The sequence below is a fragment of the Gopherus evgoodei genome, chromosome 6, assembly GCF_007399415.2.
Source record: "Gopherus evgoodei ecotype Sinaloan lineage chromosome 6, rGopEvg1_v1.p, whole genome shotgun sequence".
NCBI lineage: Eukaryota > Metazoa > Chordata > Testudines > Testudinidae > Gopherus > Gopherus evgoodei.
The window spans coordinates 50,219,574-50,240,743 of record NC_044327.1 but is presented as its reverse complement, the minus strand read 5'-3'; the positions used below and the strand labels follow the sequence as shown (position 1 = coordinate 50,240,743).

Genomic DNA, 21,170 nt, shown 5'->3' with positions numbered 1-21,170 from the left:
GAATTTTCCTCCAGGGCAGATTGGCAGAGGCCCTGGAGGTTTTTCGTCTTCCTCTGCAGCATGGGGCATGGGTCACTTGCTGGTGGATTCTCTGCAGCTTGAGGTCTTCAAAGCACAATTTGAAGACTTCAATAACTCGGACATAGGTTAGGGGTTTGTTATAGAAGTGAATGGGTAGGGTTCTGTGGCCTGCTTTGTGCAGGGGGTCGGACTAAATGATCACATTGGTCCATTCTGACCCTAGAATCTATGAGTCTATGAGTCTATTGTGTCCATTTTTGGGCCCGCCATGACAGAAAGGATGTGGACAAATTGGAGAGAGTCCTGCAGAGGGCAACAAAAATGATTAGGGGACTTAAGAGGAGAGGCTGAGGGAACTGGCTTATTTAGTCTGCAGAAGAAAAAAGTGAGGGGGGATTTGATAGCAGCCTTCAACTACGTGAAGGGGGGTTCCAAAGAGGATGAAGTTAGGTTGTTCTCAGTGGTGGCAGATGACAGAACAAGGATCAATGGTCTCAAGTTGCAGCGGGGGAGATCTAGGTTGGATATTAAAAAGCACTGGAATGGGTTCTCTAGGGAGGTGATGGAATCTCCGTCCTTAGAGATTTTTAAGGCCCGGCTTGACAAAACCCTAGCTGGGATGATTTAAATTGGGTTTGGCCCCCCTTTGAGCAAGAGGTTGCATTAGATGACCTCCTGAGATATCTTCCAACCCTAATCGTCTATGATTCTATAAGGATTCTTCTCCCTCCACAGTCTGGCCCTCATACAGGAGAGCGTCCTTGGTCCTGCTGCATTTTCAAACTGTGTGCTTGCAATAGAGAGGGCAGGATTTGGGCCAAATAGGCTGAACTCACCAATAGTTAAGGCTGGTTTATCCTACTATAAACTTTTGCACGAAGGCCCCCATGGGGGCAAGAAAAACATCAGGGAGAAGATGTGATCACACAAGATGGTCATAACCACCTTCCCACCAGATTGGGGGAGTCATATTGGGAGAGCCCCAAAATAAGATGGTATTTGGTGGAATAGGGGCATGCTTTAGAGAAGCTGGGAACATGGTGACTCTACACCTCATTTTAGTAGCCTCTGGTGCACTCTACAGCGTAAATCTAGCCTCTGTCATGGGAACTCTGAGGAAGTGGTAATGATAGAAGCTCTACCTGCCCTTCTTTGAGGTGAATGATCATTGTAGCACAAAATCCTTGACTGATGCAAGGATGGTCCTAATAAACTGATAGCATTTCTCATGGATGCAGGCTTGTATCTATTACTCTGTTTACCATTCACAGCCCCTTTAGCCTGTTTTGCAAATAGATTTTTGGGGATATATATTAAAATTTACAGATCAAAATCCTTCTGAAAATTTGATCTAAGCTAAAGATTTTATACTCCTATAACAAACCTTTGGACAGTTTAAAGAACACTGCAATCCCAAGTTATTATCTTGTGCTAAATATCCACCCAAAGTATTTATTTTAACCTTCAGAATAAGCTATAGCATGCAGGAAAGGCTGTCACAATCTTAATCAAGTGACATACATCTTATTGAAGCTCCTTCATTTATGGGTTATTACTTAATGTCAAAGTAGTATCCATAATGCATTTTTTTGAGGTATTCTTTTCTCATGGAGACTAGGTTATTGGTTCCTACATTTACTTTACAAGCAAAGGTGAAATGCACTTTTGCCTCTACTCTTAAAGTTCCTACCACAAATGCTTGAGAAACATAATATATTCTCTCCAAAACCAGTACTTCTAAATGCTTTAGCAACTGAAAGTTCTTTTTAGATACTATGTATGAAGGAAGAGGAAAACCAGGATGTATAACAAATACATACTCACCACATACTTAACAATCACTATAAAGAATGGGGCACAGTGAGAACCCAGCAAAGACTCTGTCCCGGTGCACATGTGCAATATATTCATATTGTCTGGCTTTCATCAGAGACTCACATTTCCTATGTATCACCACAAGGGGTGTCCAGGACACATGTGAATGTGTAGCTTCTGTAAGCAAACTGTACAGGGTAGTCTTGCAGTTTAGCCTTGAGTGATTCTGTGAAATTGGAGGAGAGATTCTTGCTGCTGCTCTTAAGGGATTGCTGCTGTTAGGGAAGAAAAAAAAACAGATTTGGAGGTGCGTATGCATGTGTGAGCAGTTGCAGAGTGCATTTCACTGAGGAGTCTGGCTACTGAGAAGCACTGAAAGAAGAAAGACAGAGAGAAGAGGAAGCAAGAATAGGACTGAAGTGCAGAGCAGCTGTTTCCTAATACTCTAGTTCTTTTGGGTGCCTCAATAAATGTGAACATGGATTCTGTCACTGAAATCTTCTTCAAGATGCTGTTTCTGTTACCTGTTCATAACTGGAACACAATAGTGGCAGGAAATAAATGTAAGTATTGCAAATGATTTAAAACTCAGACCAGACTGTTTTGAAAACTTCTGGGCTATTTTATTTGTCTTTGGAATAAATCTTGTTCTTGAAATAAATGCTTAATGCTTCTGAAAACATGACAGCAAATAGCTTGGCTGAAAATGTTTCCTTGGCTGAGAAATGTCATTTTTTTAACTTCTAAAATCTGTCCTATACATTTTTATATGAATCTATATACAGATTTCTATTGAGAAGTTCAAGTTCCAGTATAATCTGAAATTAATATTTTACCAAGGAATTGCAAGTTCCATCCCCATTTTAATTTTTGTTTCCTGTTGAGAAGTGCTGCATTTTACAAGGCATTGTGTCTTACATTGAAATTACTGGAAGATTTCTACTGTATGCTGCATCAGCTTGGGTTTTAGCAATTTATAATTTGGAAGGCTGGTATCTGCATCTCCTGAAACAAGCAGGCACTCAAATAAATCTGATGCACAGTAGTGTACGGTTCATAAGCAAAGCAAATGTAACAAAGAAAAAATGTTGAGGACAAGATATGCACTGATTGCTTAGAGAATAGTGTTCATGTATGACTAAGGAAGAGGGCACCATCAGTAGCAGCAGAAAGTTTTTTTTTTCTTTTTTTTAAATGAGTAAGCCATAGTTAGCCAATAGGGTGATATTGCAAAATAGAGACAGTGATCACAACGTGTAAGAGAACCTGTCCTCTAGAAGGCACATCTGATGTATATGTGACTTAACACTGGGATCTTTGGTTTCAATGTTGAATCAAGTCTGACCATTTTCACCCTAAACAAATGCATCAGACACTAACTTCTAAGCATTTTACCTGTACAGTAATTGTTTGGAGTTCCTTTATTTGTACTTTGGCCTCCGTGGACCATAATCATTTTTATTTTGGATACATCTGCTTGCCAGAAGCTGGGAATGAGCGACAGGGGATAGATCTTTTGCTGATTACCTGTTCTCTTCACTCTCTCTGGGGCACCTGGCACTGGCTACTGTCGGAAGGCAGGATACTGGGCTAGATGGACCTTTGGTCTGACCCAATGGGACCATTCTTATATTCTTATCTGCAGAATAGTTGCCTAAATGTCAGATGCTTAAAATGAGCAACCTGTTTTATTTTGGTTTTTAATCCAGTTAAGGGGCTGGCTGTGCAGCATATGAGTGGGGTAGGCTGAAATAGTGACTGTATTTTAAGAATGTGAATGTTAATGCTACTGGGAATGTTCAGGAATAACTTTACAGCACTGTAGCAGGGAACAGCTCCGTGCAAACATTTAAGCTATGACAAAGAAGTTAGAAGTGCTATGTGGTATGTGTACTGAAGAGTTTTCCTGTGGACAGCTTGTAAACTAAACATGCTCCCATGAGCCTGATGATCACACGGCAGCACCAAAATGGTCTTGTACTGTCATTTAGTAATATCTCATTTGATACTCAAGTGTATAGAGTAGCCCTAAACATGAATAATAAGCTCCTTTGGTAAAACACTCTACTACAATCCAGCCTCAGCGTTAATTCTCTTCATCATTCTGCATTGTATACTTTATGAATACAACCATTTTCACAAGACCACGATAATTGAATCACACATTAATAGCATTTGGCAGTATGCACAAGACTAGATCAGATCAGAAAGGCATATTAAAACTATTGCAAAATAGAACTTCCAAAATGCAACAAAACAGTAAAGCACTAGAGGTCACTCTTACAATTTAAGAAACGAGGCTTGGGGGTGGGGGGAAATCAAATTTTTCCCAGTATAGAATTATGAAGGGTAAAATAAATCAGGTGTGAACCACATTTATTGCCTTTTCTCTAAGACTTCTCAGAGAGAAGTCAAGCTAAGTTTATGTTGGTAAATGAATGGCTATGTTAATGCACTTTTATTTTTTCCTATTGAAAGTGATTTCCCTATATTGGTAGGTTAATAGTCAAAACACCCCTTTGAAGTAAGGAAATAAGTTTACTCCCCATTTTACAGATGGTGAAACTGATGCTTGGAGAAGATAAATAACTAGCTTAAGTCCATAGAGAAAACCAGTGTCAGAGCCGGGAATAAAATTTGAAATTCTTTGTTTCCACTAGGTTGTACCTCTCCCTCATTTCATACAAGAACACAAAACATGATCCTGAAAAGTCACTTACGTCACATGAATAATCATTTTTAAAAGGGCATTTTACATCTGATGTGGCAGACTATATGTTTAACAAAAAAGTATCCCATAAGTGCAAGTTGTTTGTTTTTCAAATGTCCCAGGCAGGGCCGGCTCCAGGCCACAGCGCACCAAGCGCGTGCTTGGGGCGGCACGCCGCGGGGGGCGCTCTGCCAGTTGCCGGGAGGGTGGCAGGTGGCTCCGGTGGAGCTCCAGCAGATGTGCCTGCGGAGGGTCCGCTGGTCCCGTGGCTCCAATGGAGCATCCGCAGGCACGCCTGCGGGAGGTCCACCAGAGCCGCGGGGCTGGCGAGCTGCAGAGCGGCCCCTGCAGCGTGCCACTGTGCTTGGGGCGGCGAAATTGCTAGAGCCGGCCCTGGTCCCAGGAGTGTTATATCCCGTCCCCCAATTACTGCAAAGCTATGCAGCAGTAATTCTACCCTCCCTTTAACATACCGGTACTTCACTTACTGAAATCCCTTTCAGAACTTGACTCTCCTGTCTGAATTAATGAATTAAAATAACTTAGAATAAACAGCTATCACAAAATCAGATTCTTAGTTTGAATTTTCTTTGTTTTTATATGATAAACAGTTATTCTTAGAGAAAATGGGATGACATTTTAATTCTTCTATTAAATCTACTGTTCTTTTTTTTTTCCCCCTCTCTTTCTGGTGTTACTTTAATGCGATATACTGAAGCTCATATTTCAGTTTTTACTTCATCCTTACTCAACTTCTATTGAAATGAATAGAAAAACACCTGAGTAAGGAGATCTGGAGTTCACCACAAAATGTACATTCACAAATCTGAATTGCTTGTTCTAGTAGCAACTTTTTCTGAATTTCATTATGGTCTAGATTGTGAATTCCCCTTTTTGACACAAACTGAATTGTTCTAAAGTTTTTCTTCTATCCATATTGTTCTGAGATATTCCTTCACTGAGTAAGGATGTTTTAAAGTACACCATATTGGAAACTGAAAAAACCTATCATTTTAAAATTGAAATATGGGATTTTTCTGGGTATATGTCTTTTTCTGAAGGATGACACACTAAACAGCTTAGCACAGTAAGATAATGGTTGTCATTGGGAATTCATACATTTTAAGTTCTGTACCAATGTTGCTGCAGGTAAAGGTTTAGAAAGTAGTTAGCTTTTCCCAAAGAATTAAAACTCCTAAAGCATTTGAAAGGGAATTGACCATAAATCAGAAACCATGAAAAGTCATATAGGAATTTTAAAGTAATGATCAAGGCAAGTACTCCTGTAAAGTTTTGTTCGTGGGGTGAGCAAACATTTTGATTTTATTTGAAGCCGGCTTCACAGCTGTAAATTAGTCAGTTGGTAAATTAGCTCCTGGATGCTTGCCTGAAACTTGGTCATGAAACTCTGATAGGTACAGTACTTCCATTGAAACTCTCTGAAAATGAAGTGTTGCATGAAACATAATTAAATCTCACACACATTTCAGCTCAACTGTGACCAAAACAATTAAGGATGACTTGGGGAGTGAATGGAAATACTGCTAACAAATTAAAGAATTCTCACATAAAATCTCTTTTCTGTATATAGGTGAAGACAGAAAGGATGTACTTCTGCTTCCAAAGTCTTCCATATTTACAAAAGTTTTTTATTTTCAGTCTAGGTATGCCCCTGAACTCAAAAATGCATTGTCATATGATAACGACCATACTTTATGTAAGTCAGTCAACTGGTCTTCGTTTTGGAACTTCTTGTTACCGCTGCAGTACAGAACCTTTCTTTTACTATTAAAGTAGTACCTTAATGATACTGAGTCTTTCATAGTTGAATATTCAGTGGATTTGAAAAGCAGAAGAAAAAAAATCTAAAAATAAAATGAAATTAACTGTCTAAGTAGAATACAGTAGATTTTATATAATGTATACTATCAATTGGTGTCACACATTAGGGACTATTGTATATGTTCCTTTTAAAGTAGTTTTTCTCTTTGCGTGTCAGGATTCCTGAGTTCACTGCTAACTTGTGCAAATATTAATATTAATAATATCACAGCTTCCAAACTCTCAAGTATTATACTTTTTTTCTCTTACAGTTTATGAATGTATCCATTTATGAATTTTCTTTCCCATCCAGATGGGTGGATGGGGAGAGAAAGATTCATAAATTAACTGCGTATCTTAAAGTAATCATAACTATGGATCCAGTAAGAGCGCCCCCATAAGTCAGGTATTAGGAGGGAGAGTTTTTATGTAAGTAGTGCACTTGGGGCATAACCTAAATAAGCTAATGGTAAATTTTGGACAGGAAGGGTTTATAGTATGTGGGGTGTGCGTGCACATATGCACACGAATAGAACTCTTGAGGTCTAATATATTGTATGCAGAGTAGTTGTAGCTGTGTCGGTCCCAGGATATTAGATACACAAGGTGGGTAAGGTAATTATCTTTTACTTCTGTTTGGTGAGAGACAAGCTTTGAAGTCACAGAGTTCTTCTGTGTAGCTTGAAAGCTTGTCTCTCTCATCAAGAGAAGTTGCCTCAATAAAAGATATTACCTTATCCACCTTCTGTCTCTAATATGTTTTAGTAAGACACACAGTAGCCTTATCCCGATCATATTGACACCATACCTTTATGGCAATAAGAACAGGATTGGGCTCCAAACCCTGTTTGTTTTTCAGAGTGAATTCTCTTCATGGTTCATTAGAAACTACTACTCTGCTTACAATGAGCAGAGAGTAGTATGAACTGGCAGATAAAAAATGATACCATTCATGTTCCAGTTAATGAGTATTTTCAATGCAATAATTTGGAAAGTGATTGAAGCCTGGAAACTTTTGACATTTTAAATAGTTTTAAATTAGTAACTAGAAAATTATTGTTTAAATGCCATACCTATTTAATAGACCAGTGCTGAAAACTACCTCTAAGTTTTTAAATCACAAAGGAAAGAAAAACAAGGTAGTAGGAAATCTATCCAGCTGGGTAACGGGTCTAATTATTTTTTTATTAAGTATATCTTATTCTTGAACACTATCAAGTAATAAGATATTGCTTGTTCCTAACTGGTAAAGTGCCTGTTTGTTTCTATAAGAGTCTTTGTGCAATTAATATATTTACATGTGTGATCTTGAGGGAAAATTAGATTAGAAACAGCATGTTGGAATATTTGAATTTATTCCCATTACTAAATACCATTCTCTATGCAGCTAACCAGCAAATTATATCTTGAACTTTTAGACGTTTGAATTAGTCCACAGTAAAATACCAACGAGAAAAGATTTAAAGAGAGAAGATTTTTAAAATATAATTTTATAGGGGAAAAACTATTTCAGCACAGTCCTTTATCCACGAGGATATTATTCAATAATGTTAAAAAAGAAAATCACCTGTTGTATGAAACTGTTGAAATGACTCAACTTTGCTCCATTGGCTGTGGCTGAATTTAACTGGTTTACCTGTTCAATGTTATTGCAAAAATGCAGTTTTTAGGAGAAATCTGTGAAATTTCACAACACACTCTGGCTTATGCAATAAGAGGTTTATGGTGTTATTCAGATGCTGAGTAACTGAACAAAACACCAAACTAGCAGATTGCATGGAACCTTTTAGTATGTGAACAAGTCTGTAGGACAATGCTTTGGGCAACAAGAAGACCTCAAGATGATATTTCACATTGATATACATAATGACCTAGATAGATTGCATTCCATGTTGGGAGCCTAACACATCTGAGTTAACTCACCTGCAATATAATGTGTATGTGTCAGTCTCCTGTGGTTTGATTAAATGTGATCATCATCTGTTATTTGTAATTACTGTAGGAGACAAAAAACTCAACAACTCCACATGTTCTTTTCACAGTAGCATATACTGAAGTAAAACTAATTATATTTATTATAAGGTAATATTAATATAAAAAGATTTTTGTTACACTGCCAGAAATTTTCCTTTAAAACTAATTAAATAGAAGTATTAAAATCATAGGTTGTAATCTTTCCAGTTTCTCACTGTGCATCGCTAATTATCTAGTATGCCTTATTTTTAAGGTATGTGGTGGCCTCTATTGATTTCTGTGTAGACACAGTGTCACAATATAAATTCATGGCATAGAAAGGCCAGTTATTGAAGCCATGTCATATTGATCAGCTTGTAAACAAGTGTGGGTGCATAGTAGCTGAAGGACACCAAAAATAGTCTTCTATCCTACTTGTTCCCCTGTGCTGTATTTGGACACAGATGCACACCCTGACCACTTCTGAGTGCAAGGACTACTCAGGCTACTGCAGGGAATGGGTAATGGCACAGTTGTCAGAGCCACTGAGTGGGAACAGTGGAACACTGGGTGAAATCCTGGCTCCATTGAAATCAATGGCAAACTCATTGATTTCAGTGGGACCACAATATCTGATGCACAGTTCCTTCTGGAACTCATACTAGGGTGCTGCCTTTCTGCCCACTCCCTATTATAGGCTGTGATTTAAAGGCACGATTTAACCCAAAGCCTGCTAGAATTTAATGTTGTCTTTGTGCTGATGGTTTTCTTTATAGCTGAAAGCAAGTTGTGTAAAAAGGGGTGTGAATAGTCAGTAATATACTACAGCCTTCACATTCCCTTCTATGTCACAGTGATAAAGCAGAAAAGCTTCTCAGTGCCAGTATGGATCTTTATACAGTCTGGAAAGACCTGATATTCTGTAAGCCAGTAAAGCGTATGTCTCACTATAACTCCTTTCACTGATCAATGGAGGGATTCCTAGCTACTGTACAGAGGAATTCAAAATGTCCAGTTGGCAAGCATTTTGTAATCATGCCAAGAGCTACTGACTGTTTTCTTTAAAGAAACATTCACACATTTCTGTAACTAAGAAATGTTGTTGTTAAAAAGTGAAAAGCTGTGCACCGGATCCCGAAGTCCTTACGCCGGCACAATTCTCATGGAGATCAACAGGATTTTTGGCTAAGTAAATATTGAATAAGAGCCTTCAAACATACTAGCAAGCAATGATATGCAAGACCCTTTGGATGTAACTGAGTTATTCATTACCTGTCTATATGAAAGTGTGATGGGTAAATGCTTTTTCTTCCTGCCTTGTTCAGAGGATTCAGATACAGAGCTAGGTAGCTGATATGAATTACCCACTTACCTAAACTGACTAAAGAGAAACTGGAGGAGGGGAGGAAACTGTTGGAAGAATTTTAGCTTGTTCCCTTGCTTATGAAATCACTCTCTTGAGATGTGTGGAAACAAAAAAACTGCCAGTGGCTCTATGAGATGACAGGTAGAATTTTTAAAAGCCCCTAAGTGGTGCTGAGCCCAAGACTCAGACTCAGAGCCCCATTTTCAAAAGTGTCTTAGACACTAAGGAGCCCAGTCCCACTGACTTTTAATGACACTCGGGGGGCCAGCCAAAGACTGTGGAATGACGTCTCACAGGATCTAAGGACGATCACAACCTCACCATCTTGCACTCCAAGTGTAAAGAGCATTTCTTTGACCTTGCCTTCTCTAATATAAACACATAGCTCTGTGTGTGTGTGTGTGTGTGTGTGTGTGTGTGTGTGTGTGTGTGTGTGTGTGTGTGTATACACACTATATTTATTCCTTAAGGTTTTACACTTTATCATATATGGGATTTCAAACTCAGATCTTTATTGTACAGTGGTCTTCACTAAAGAGAACAGAAGGAACTTGAAAGTGAAGTCATATATGTTGGAAGGACAGGATTCTACATAATATAGGCACAATGGGCTGAGCTAAAGACAACTCAATTACGTTAAAAATGTTTTATTGGAGTGAGAAGGTAAACATGTGCAAATGAGTCAGACACCTCATGTATCAGTTCAAACTAGCTACAGTCTGCCCAGAAGAGGGCTTCATGCCATAGGTTTTTATTCCATGTGCCCATTTGTTAGTGCTGTTCATTCCTGATCTGGTGACAAGCTGCTATGTAAAGTGATGCCATCTCTGTTGTCCCTCTCCTTTCTCCCAGAGTTAGCTACAGTTCACATTTTAGGTAAAGTCTTATATTATATCTAATAACTGGAGAAAATATTTCTTGCACTCTTTCATCCTTTAGAAATTGTAGTAGAAAGTGTGTCTGTTTTAGTCTCCTGTGTATTACTCTCTGCAGAGTCACTACTGTCTGGGATTGAACTGTGCTTTTTTCTCTCCCAGTTTCCAATTCTACCTTATGTTACAGATTCTGTTTGAGAGTCTGCTTTAGGTTTTTTTTTACATTTCTTGGAAGTGAGGTATTCTACCACTGTGATAATACTCTGCAAAGATCTACAATAGTATACCTAAACACAGATTGGAAAACCTTCATTTAGAATTTCCTGATTTAATATTCATCTATAGTGGAATGTATGTGTTTGTGTGTAATATATTTGGTGAGAGAATGAAATTATTTCAGTGGATGCATTTCTAAAATATTCCCCCAGGTGCTGAAAATATATGTCGAGTTGCATCTACTATACTAAGCTTCAATGTTCATCAGTGCCTGTTTGAGCATTATGGATAGAAAAGTATGATTAAAAGATCTATCAGTGATCTATTATGAGTATATTGTTAGAATGGCAGATCATAATGACTCAGTATATTTAGGGAATGCTGAATATCTGTGTTATTTATATGAAAGACTGGAATGATTCCTTTAGAGCTATTCGTATCATGGTGTCACAGATATTCCAAGAAACAATTAACCAATAGATTATTTTTTAAAAATGAGAGATTTATGACTTTTTCACATCTGTGCTTTTTGTGTGTCCTTAACAGACATGTTATGGTCTCTTGTGTCTGCACTTAGAAAACTATAATGTATTGTTTATCAGCATGATAGAAATAAATATTGAGATCCCAAATCTGAAGTTGGGTAAAGATGCTTTGCGCCATGTCCCTGGCACAAGGAAATTTGATAGCTAGCAGATTTGGCCCCTAGAGGATTCGTAGTGGGTCCTACATCACTGCCCCTTCCAGCTACTAGCATCAGGGAGTGGGTGACCCTCTGCCTTGGTGATGCCAGCTGCTAGAACAATACTTGAGGCCATGAGCAGCCCTGAATGGAAATGGGAGAAGACAAAGGCAAGCCTACAGATCTATTCACCCTCTTCTACAGCCAGCAGATCAGATCCTGTGTAAAGGGAAGCACGTGTTGCACCTTTTCAAAGCACAGTCCTATAAGATGGTGAACACTTCTTGTATTGAGATTCTTCAACAAACACGGGAGATGGTTAAAGATTCTCAAGCTCTTAGAGCAGGTGCTCAGCCTGTTTCCCAACTTCAGCCTTAAAAAAAAATGGTTTATTCTCTTAAGCAAGCTGCTAGTGAAAGTACATGGAAACCAGTATCTGAATCTCCATCTAATTCATCCTGAAATTTGTATTTCTTCCAGTCTGACAATTTGTGAGTTTCTCCTGATTCTGATTCAAATAAAAAATCAAATCAGACTCCATTGCATATACTGGAGAAGGAGAACATAGGTAAAGAGGTGGAAATGTGCTTTTTCTTGAGATGTGAACAAAACCCAATTTCCAAAAACTTAACCTTAGACTCAGAAGAAAATCAGTCAGGAAATCACAATGCCCTTTAAAACAATGGGCCTGATTCATCTCTCTGTCACCAATTTTAGACTGTGTAATCTTAGTGATGTCATTTGGGATGTTCCTGATTTATATCAGTATGAGAGAAGAATCTCTAGCAGATTGACGTTGATATGGGTGATGCTGATCATGGTGATAAGGAATATAATGCAGGCACTAGTGGTTTGAATGCTGGGGGGGATGAAGAAGATGATAAAATAGTGTTTTTCTGTGTCCATGTATGATTCAAAGATGATGGTGGGATACACCGAAAAAGCTGTTCTTCCTGATTCTACTTCCCCAGCATATTATTCATCGCCAGAATGCCCACTGTTTCACTCCTCAGTGTTTAATAATAATATTTGTTGCTGTTCTGAATTTAATTAACTGCTGAGCTGCGAACTGTACAGTTTTTGCACAGTGCCCAGATTATGCCCTGTCATATTGCAAAATATTTGAGATATCCTCTTATATTCAGTTTTCTTCTCATTTGTCTTTGACCATTATACTAGGAACCATCTGTCACAGATCTGATTGAGCTCCTCCAGGTCAGACACCTGTCAGACTGCTGTGGGGATCCAACTGCTGCATCCAGTGCTTAATTTGTAATGAAAGAGGTGCTGAGGCTCATCCAATTTTTTTACTTTCATAAGTGATGCGGCAAGCCAAGAAGTGCCGGGGCTATGAACTGCCAAGGCTAGAGGAGCCAGGGCTCAGTTGTAGCAAGCCCTGGCACAAATTAAGCACTGGCTGAATCCCACATGTCCTTAGCTTGTTGGGGCTTCTCAGAGTTTAGGCATTGTCCTTGGCTTTTGGGGCAGGTAGCTTTGCACTCTGGATGTACACCTTGTGTCTGAATCCCTGTTGTCAGTTGGGAACCTCCAGTCAATTTCTTAGGTTTTGGAACTACTGCCAACTTTATCAAGACCCCCCCACCCCAACAGCTCTTGTGTGTTTATGACAATCCCACAAAGATGTTAACCTTCTGTTTTACAGTTTATTTCATTACATGGTATCATCATTCATCAGTTGTCAACCACTGAGGTGAAAACCCCCTGTAAAAAGTGCCCTTCTCATCACTGAGTACATATATTCTTTACTGTTATGTGGCGTATCTTAAAAAGAGAAGTGACATACAAAAGTTACTGTTTTGGAGCCTCCTTTAAGGATAGACACCCACCTACTGAAATGCTGATATGCGTAAGGAGGCCTTTTTGAATCCACTTCAATCACTTTAAGAAAGTTCCTGAGAATTTTGCTTTCCTTTCAGTAACTCATTCAGGAGGAATTCCATGTCCTACGTGATTGAGCGTATAATTAATCAGAAAGTAGCAGTCACTTAATGTGCCATGTAAGAGATGGTTACCATGTGGTCTTTCTCTGCCCAATTAACCATGCAGGAATACTTCTAGCAGATTTTGGAAGAATTCATTATAGCCCTCAGTAGCTCAATATTGAAAATATAGCATTAAGTAAAGTGTTCCCACTTATTCAAATATTAGAGATGGGGAGAAATCTAAATGAGGGGAAACCCAGACATTAGTCAGGCCTCCCTTATGGATGATAATTATTTCAGTTCTAATTTCCCCTCCCCTACACAAGGTTGGTGATTTCTTAATGTTAATATATTAACTTTTAAGAATATTTTAGCTCTTAATATAAAATGTTCTCTTCAGAGCTTTGGATGCAAATATGAAATGTGTGTAGCAGCATTAGGCTTGATCAAACTTAGATCAATGTGTTTGCTTAGAAATAACGTTTAAATATACAGATAATTCATTTAAAATAATGTATTAACATTTTTGTCTCAGTAGCGTGTTTTTGGTATTGGTTTTGCTGCTTAGAAATGGGGGGGCGGTTTTTAATCAAGTGCAGAATGTCTTAGGAGGCTAAGGAAAAAATGTGCATGATTAATCAAAAGCAAGTTTTGAAGAACCACTGCTCTGAATTACTTAGGCAGTATATTTTATAACCCCTCCCCCTACTCCTCTGATATAAATCACAAGCCCAAATGCCAGACTATGTGATTTTCCTGTAGCAGCAATGTTTTCCTGGCATGTTCTCCAATGGTTAGAATTGTCTGTAGCTCTGACATGTGGTTTGGATGCTGATGAACTGCCTTGGCTATTGTGCTCTGTGTGGTGGTTTTGATTCTTAGAAATCTGGAGTTTTCCACCCATTGTACTGAATACTTGTAGAAAGAGCCTGCCATAGTAGTTACTCACTTTGGATTTCTATGATTATTTGAATGTATTAAAGTAGGAGTGCTGACAAATTTTAAGAAGTGACCAATGGTTAACTTAAAATATATTAAGAGCCAATATTTAAAAGTGACTTCAACCTGATGGCCTATTTTGCAGGCACCATCTTTTATACAGGTAAATAGACTAAAATGCAAAGGGTGTTTGTGCATGTAAATGTCATTTGCAGCTGCAGTGTTGCCAAATCTAATGATTTTATCATGAGTCTTATGATAATTTGGTGTTTTCCTTAAAGTCCTGGTGTCATAAACAGATAGCTAAGGGTTAATGTCTCTTTCACCTGAAACACCTGACCAGAGAACCAATCAGGAAACCGGATTTTTTCAACTTTGGGTGGAGGGAAGTTGGTGTAAGAGGTCTTTTGTTTCTGTCTGCCTGCTTTCTCTGAGCTTTGGAGAAGTAGTTCTGTTTTCTAATCTTTTGTTTCTAAGTGTAAGGACCTTCTCCAAAGCTCAGAAAAAGCAGGCAGACAGAAACAAAAGACCTCTTACACCAACTTCCCTCCACCCAAAGTTGAAAAAATCCGGTTTCCTGATTGGTTCTCTGGTCAGGAGTTTCAGGTGAAAGAGACATTAACCCTTAGCTATCTGTTTATGACACCTGGTTTTCAAACAATTGCTTGAGAATCTCAGGTTTCATTTTAAAAAAGTAAGCTTCTAGCCCATATGGTTGTGGAGGAAAGCAGAAAACATGAAATCAATACACCCTAAAGGCTCAGTAACAAGGGAGCAAATAAGAAGAACTCAATTCATTGGATTAAAAAAAATCTGATTTTAAAACTGACCTCATAATGTTTTGAATACCCGGGGGTTGGCAGGACTGCACATGCAAACTATAGTGAACCGCAGATGGTTTTGCATGCTAAATTAGAAGCCAGAATTTGAAAAATTAGTCTGAGGTATGTTTGTGAGTAATCAGCATGTAGCCTTGTTCAAAAACAAAACTCCTAGATTTTCCGTGGTTTTACGCACTATATTCATGTTCTCAGATCCACACTGCAGTTCCGCTATCTATAATGCAGATTTCTATTCCATGCTCAGTATGCACGTGGAACTTCCATCGAGGTCAATGAATAGTTGTGCACAATGATTGAGTGTAGGATAAATAAGGTGAGGATAAGAGATCTCTAGTGTGGATCACACAGCATAAGTTTCCTCCATTTTGACTATGTCTAAGTTGATAAGATACATTGCTGTTTTTTAGCAAACTGTTTAGAGATGAGCAAAGAAGTCATCTACAAATACTGTAAGCTTTGCTTGACAGTTCCCCAAATCAACAGCTTTTTGTTCTTTATCCACAATAACGAAATGTACAACTGGGGTATCCTAAGAAGGATTAGTAATATACAGAGATGTAAGCAGATTTTTTACATTTTGAGAACAATCACAGCTGTTGTACCTACTTCTATACTGGCAAACAACATAATTAGATACAATTTTTATTAGCTTTTAAAACATGCTTACTTCTCATCTTAATGGCAGATCTGCTCACTCCTTGCTACCCTAATGTGTTACTATTGAACACAGCCATTCCTCTTCATAACTCAGGAGTTTCAGCTTCTGAAAATGTGAATTCATTTCAGCAGAGTATGTGCAGGCATGACAAACAGTTTAGGAAGGCGTCTGTTATTTTTAACAGTTCTAGTGAGACTAGCATGCTTTTTAAGTTGATTGGTGAATTTCATGTACATTGTCCGGCAGGTGCCCACATGGAAAAGCTTCCTGATCACTCTGCATGGGTTTGTGAATGAAGCATGTTATAAAGCACACTGGCACTGCTAGATTTGTGTTTAGAAACTGTTGCTTACAGGCGTAGCATGGCACCAGCAAAGCTGTGGAAAGAACTACAGTTGAACAAGGCTAGAATTATGATTCATGGGATCATAAGTTACTGAGCAACTGAGAGGCAACCACTTGGTTTTCCAGTACAGCTTTTTGCTTCTAATATTGTATACCAACAGATATGTTGGTTTATCTTCCTGCTGTTCATGATTAGTCATAATTAGGGCCCTATCAAATTCACAGCCACAGAAAACACGTTACAGATGGCAAAATGTGGTCTCCCTCCCCCACCTCCCTGTGAAATCTGGTCTTTTGTGTGCTTTTACCCTATACTGTACAGATTTCATGGGGAGACTTGCATTTCTCATACTGGGGGTCCTGATCCAAAAGAAAATTGCAGGGGGCTTGCAAGGTTATTTTTTGGGTTTGTGGTATTGCCACCCTTACTTCTGCACTGCCTTCAGAGCTGGGTGGCTAGAGAGCAATAGCTTCTGGCTGGGTGCCCAGCTCTGAAGGCAATGCCCAAGCAGCAGCACAGAAGTAAGGGTGGCAATACTGTACCATGCCATCCTTTGTTCTGCAGCTGGTGGTGCTTCTTCCTTCAGAGCTGGGCTCCCAGCCAGCAGCTGCCGCTCTCCAGCTGCACAATTCTGAAGGCAGTGCCGCTGCCAGCAGCAGTGCAGAAGTAAGGGTAGCAGTACTGCAATTCCCTCCTATCACAACCACCACCAATATCCTTGCAACCTCCTCACAACTTCTTTTTTGATCAGGACCCCTACAATAACAACACCATTAAATTTCAGATTTAAATAGCTGAAATCATGAAATTTATGATTTTTAAAATCCTATGACTGTGAAATTAACCAAAATGAAGCAAAGGTAGGGCTCTAGTGATGATCATACTCTACCTGTTCCTCACTGGTTATACCATATACTTACCAAAAACATTGCAGAAACTGATATGGCAATGATGAGGGCTACGGGCTATATTCTGCCCTGTGCCAGAGCTATGTTTTGTGCAGGAGTCAGTGAGAGATATCAAAAGACTCATCGCAGCTCCTTTATTCTCTGGTCTGGCCTGGTACAATACAATTTGGAGCAACTTCTGGGCTGCTCTGAGTTGTGCCAGTAGGGTAGGTTCCATATCCCTTTCCTCCACCAAGACAGCTACCTACTCTGAAGCACACTTGAGCAAACAAAAGAATTCTTTGCTGGGCATTTGCAGCCAGATTATAGCCCTATTGTATGTACTGCATAAAAGATTACTTCTTGGAACCATTGATTTGGGTGACATGTTGCTATTTAAATTGTCCTTTGTTCCTTTTGACACTCCTATATCTGACAGTATCCCATGCAACAAATCACTAAAACAAATTGTTGTTTCCCTGCAATGGTCCTGAAGGAGCTGAAAAATGAGGTTGCTGGCCTGATATCAAAAATATGTGATCTCTTGCTGAATTTCACTTTCACAGGTGGCTGGGTGGGTAACCAATATAGTATGTCTTCAGAACTGCCAAAAGTGATGATCCCAGGAATTAAAAACTATTTAGCCTTACTTTAACACTGGATAAATTGTTGAAACAAAAATGAAATATATACCTCTACCTCGATATAACGCTGTCCTTGGGAGCCAAAAAATCTTACCGCGTTATAGGTGAAACTGTGTTATATTGAACTTGCTTTGATCCACCGGAGTGTGCAATCCTGCCCCCCTGGAGCACTGCTTTACCGTGTTATATCGGGTGATGTTATATTGAGGTAGTGGTGTAGTTTTGTATAAATACTTAAGCTGATTTGTCCCTATCATATCTTCTGTAATGGAAAGCTGTGCTTCTCTTGTCTACTAGAAATCTTTTTGAGTGAGTTAATCACATAGTATAAAGTAGAATCAATAGCAGAAAGCAGAATTTGTGTTCCAAATTGAGTATGTGCATGTAGGGAGATCTAAGGAGACAATGTAGAATGGAATTGCATTCAGCAGGTGGTTCTGTCCACATCAGTGCATGGTGATTTTTTGGGTGTGGGACTGAGGAAGACTGGGGCATGGTCAATGAATGAATATTACATTAGCTAAAGCCACAGAGGATGGGGACACAAGATTAATGAAAAGTTACAAACCTGAGTAGTATCCTGAGGAATAAGATTGTCATCCCCATCCTCAACTAATCACTCCTGCTCACAGCCTGCATATATGAAGCAGTGAAAAGTCATACAGATTTTTCCCCTCTAGTTTTATTATTTTATTGACATATTGATAAGAGATAATAATTTGGCCAAGGATGTTAGAGCTGAGTGGGTTTGGCTACATAATTACACGGGCAAATTTCTCCCACTGTCCAATCCTTCTTATGGAAATACAGTTATAACACTGCAGGGTTACTTCTGCTGTGCAAGTAAATTGCAAAATAAATTATGTCTCAAAGGAACTATTAATTTTCTAAAACTATTTAGTGATGTGATGCATGATGATGATTCGTGTTGGGCTGCATGGCTAGATAGCATTATAACTGTGACAATATGTAAGTAATATAGCAAAATCTTTTAAGTGTCTTTCCTATTTTTTCTGTATAGCTTTTGATACATCATACCTGATGCAATGTTGTACATGGATACCAAAACAAAGTTATATTTGTTGTTTATAAGCAAACTTACTTCCATGCATATTGTTCTTTTCTACCTGTAAAGGTACAGAGGAGGATCTGGTCCATGTAAGCACGGTGTACTTGAATTATGTCTATCTCCTTTAAGGACAAATGCCACATGTTGATTTTATAGGTGTTATAATATGCCTTTAAAATAAGATTTATCAATGTGTGGTTTATTTCAACTTTGCAGATCCTGTGAGATGTCAAGATCATACAGGTTTTATTAAAACCATATTTTGAGAGAGAGTATAAAACATATTCTTTATAGTTTAAGGCTAAAATTATATATGAGAGAAAGCAAAGAAAATCCATATTTAACAAACTTTTTTTTACTTTAAAGAGAAATGGGGTTGTTGTTACAATAAGTGAAATATCTTATCAATAAACATAACCACAATGTTCATGTTAAAAATAACTGGTCAATGAATAATGGGTTTTTATAAAATCAGTATGTGCTCAGAGTTCTTTTTTAAATTACCTCATGAAATAAGTGATGAGGTTTTATAAATGTTTAATGTTTGCTTTTGAAATGTTCCAATTGTTTCTGGAAATTACTTTGATGTATAATGAATTACATGCTTTTTATTGTATTTTGGAAGAATAATTCTATTTCGTATTTCAGTCTCTCTTGATTCACTTTGATTTTTATATAAATTTCTTATCTATCTTTGCGAAATCTAGATAAAGTACCATAATAGTACTGCTGTGAATCAATAGGTGCTTTGAATTTAGTAAAACTAGTACATCAAAACTAGGACACTTATCCCACAAAACCAGCTTAGAGCCCTGCAGTATTCAAGACTCCCCTTGTCACTGAGTTCCAGAGTAGAGTTTGACTGAAACATGATTGCTTTTTTGTTATGTCCTGTACTGTGTAAAGTGTTCACTTAAGCTAATTCAGCTCTAAACCATTACAGGTAATTTTCCATATGAAATCTTATCAGGTTTCAAACTCTAAAAGCCAAAATTTATATATGTAAAAAAGTAACAAGCTGTAGTTAGGTTATTCATATACATGTATATTTATTTGTTGGGAATTCTGGGAAAACACTGCTTTAGGTTGAAGCAATCCAATTGTGCATTTTTCCACAATATATTTTTTTTAAAGATTAAATTTTCCACCATTGTATCAGTAATGGCCTATAATTTTGAATAAATGAGTTAAATGGAATGACTGGTTTTTGAGAATTACTTTGGCTCATTCCCAATTTTTAGGGTACAGTTGTGTAAATTTTAGCAACTTTTAGCTAACAGTTACATTAAACAAGAATACAAATTATGTCATTTAATAGTGCTGGGATGAAATTTAATTGTGAAAAGTGCAAAGTCATGTATTTAGGGAATAGCAATAATTTTTCTATAAGCTGGGAATGTATCAGTTGGAAGTGACAGAGAAGGAGAAAGAGCTGGGTATATTGGTTGATCACAGGAAGACTATGAGCTGCAAATGTGATGCAGCTGTGGAAAAGACTAATGAAGTCTTGGCATGCATCAGGAAAGGTATTTTCAGTAGAGACAGAGAAGTGTGGTTGTTACCATTATACAAGGCACTGATGAGACCTCATCTGGAATACTGTGCGCAATTTTGTCTCTGATGTTTAAGGAAGACCAAATCAACCTGGAACAGGTGCATATAAGGGCTACTAGGATGATCTGAGGAATGGAAAACTACTTTGAGAGGAGACTCAAACAACTTGGCTTGTTTAGTCTTGCCATAAGCTGGCTGAGGGGAGATATGATTGCTCTCTTTAAATACATCAGAGGGATAAACACCAGGGAGGGGAAGGAGTTGTTTAAGTGTCAATGTTGATACAAGAACAAATGGATATAAGCTGGTCATCAACAAATTTAGGATTCAAAGTAGACAAAGATTTCTCACCATCAGACGAGTGAAGTTCTGGAGCTGCCTTCCAAGGGGAATAGTGGGGACAAAAATCCTAAGTGGCTTCAAGACTGAGGCTGATAAGTTTATGGAGGGGATGGTATGATGAGACATCCTACAATGGCTGGCATGTAGTTCATCTGTGACTGCTAGCAGCAGATTTCTCCAGTGAAGGGTGATAGGACACTAGAAAGTGAAGAAAACCTAAAAGTTAAAAAAATTGCCTTTAAAAAAGTTACCATTTGAATTGAATTTGACTGGACTGCTATCAGTTTTTAGAATGTTTTGTTGTTGAAAACACATTTTTCAGTGTTTTTATTTATTATTTGAAAAATGCATAAACTCTGAAGAATACATTTGTATGGATACGCATTCAGTGTGTCACAAAGGAAACTAAGCACATGACTGCCATAAGTCCTACTGTGAGATGAAGAGTTACCAGATAACAGGAGCCAGCTTTTCATTTATTTATTTT

At 38.2% G+C, this 21,170-nt stretch overlaps 1 protein-coding gene across 1 annotated transcript in view; it reads left to right on the top strand.

Moving 5' to 3' along the window:
* The first annotated feature begins 2,045 nt into the window (after positions 1-2,045).
* LOC115653793 (contactin-associated protein-like 4) overlaps positions 2,046-21,170 on the top strand; it is a 292,466-nt gene continuing 273,341 nt past the window's right edge. The window contains exon 1 of the mRNA XM_030567453.1: positions 2,046-2,399. Coding sequence (XP_030423313.1) covers positions 2,315-2,399 — 85 coding nt within the window. The 5' untranslated portion in view covers positions 2,046-2,314. The remainder of the gene's footprint in view (positions 2,400-21,170) is intronic.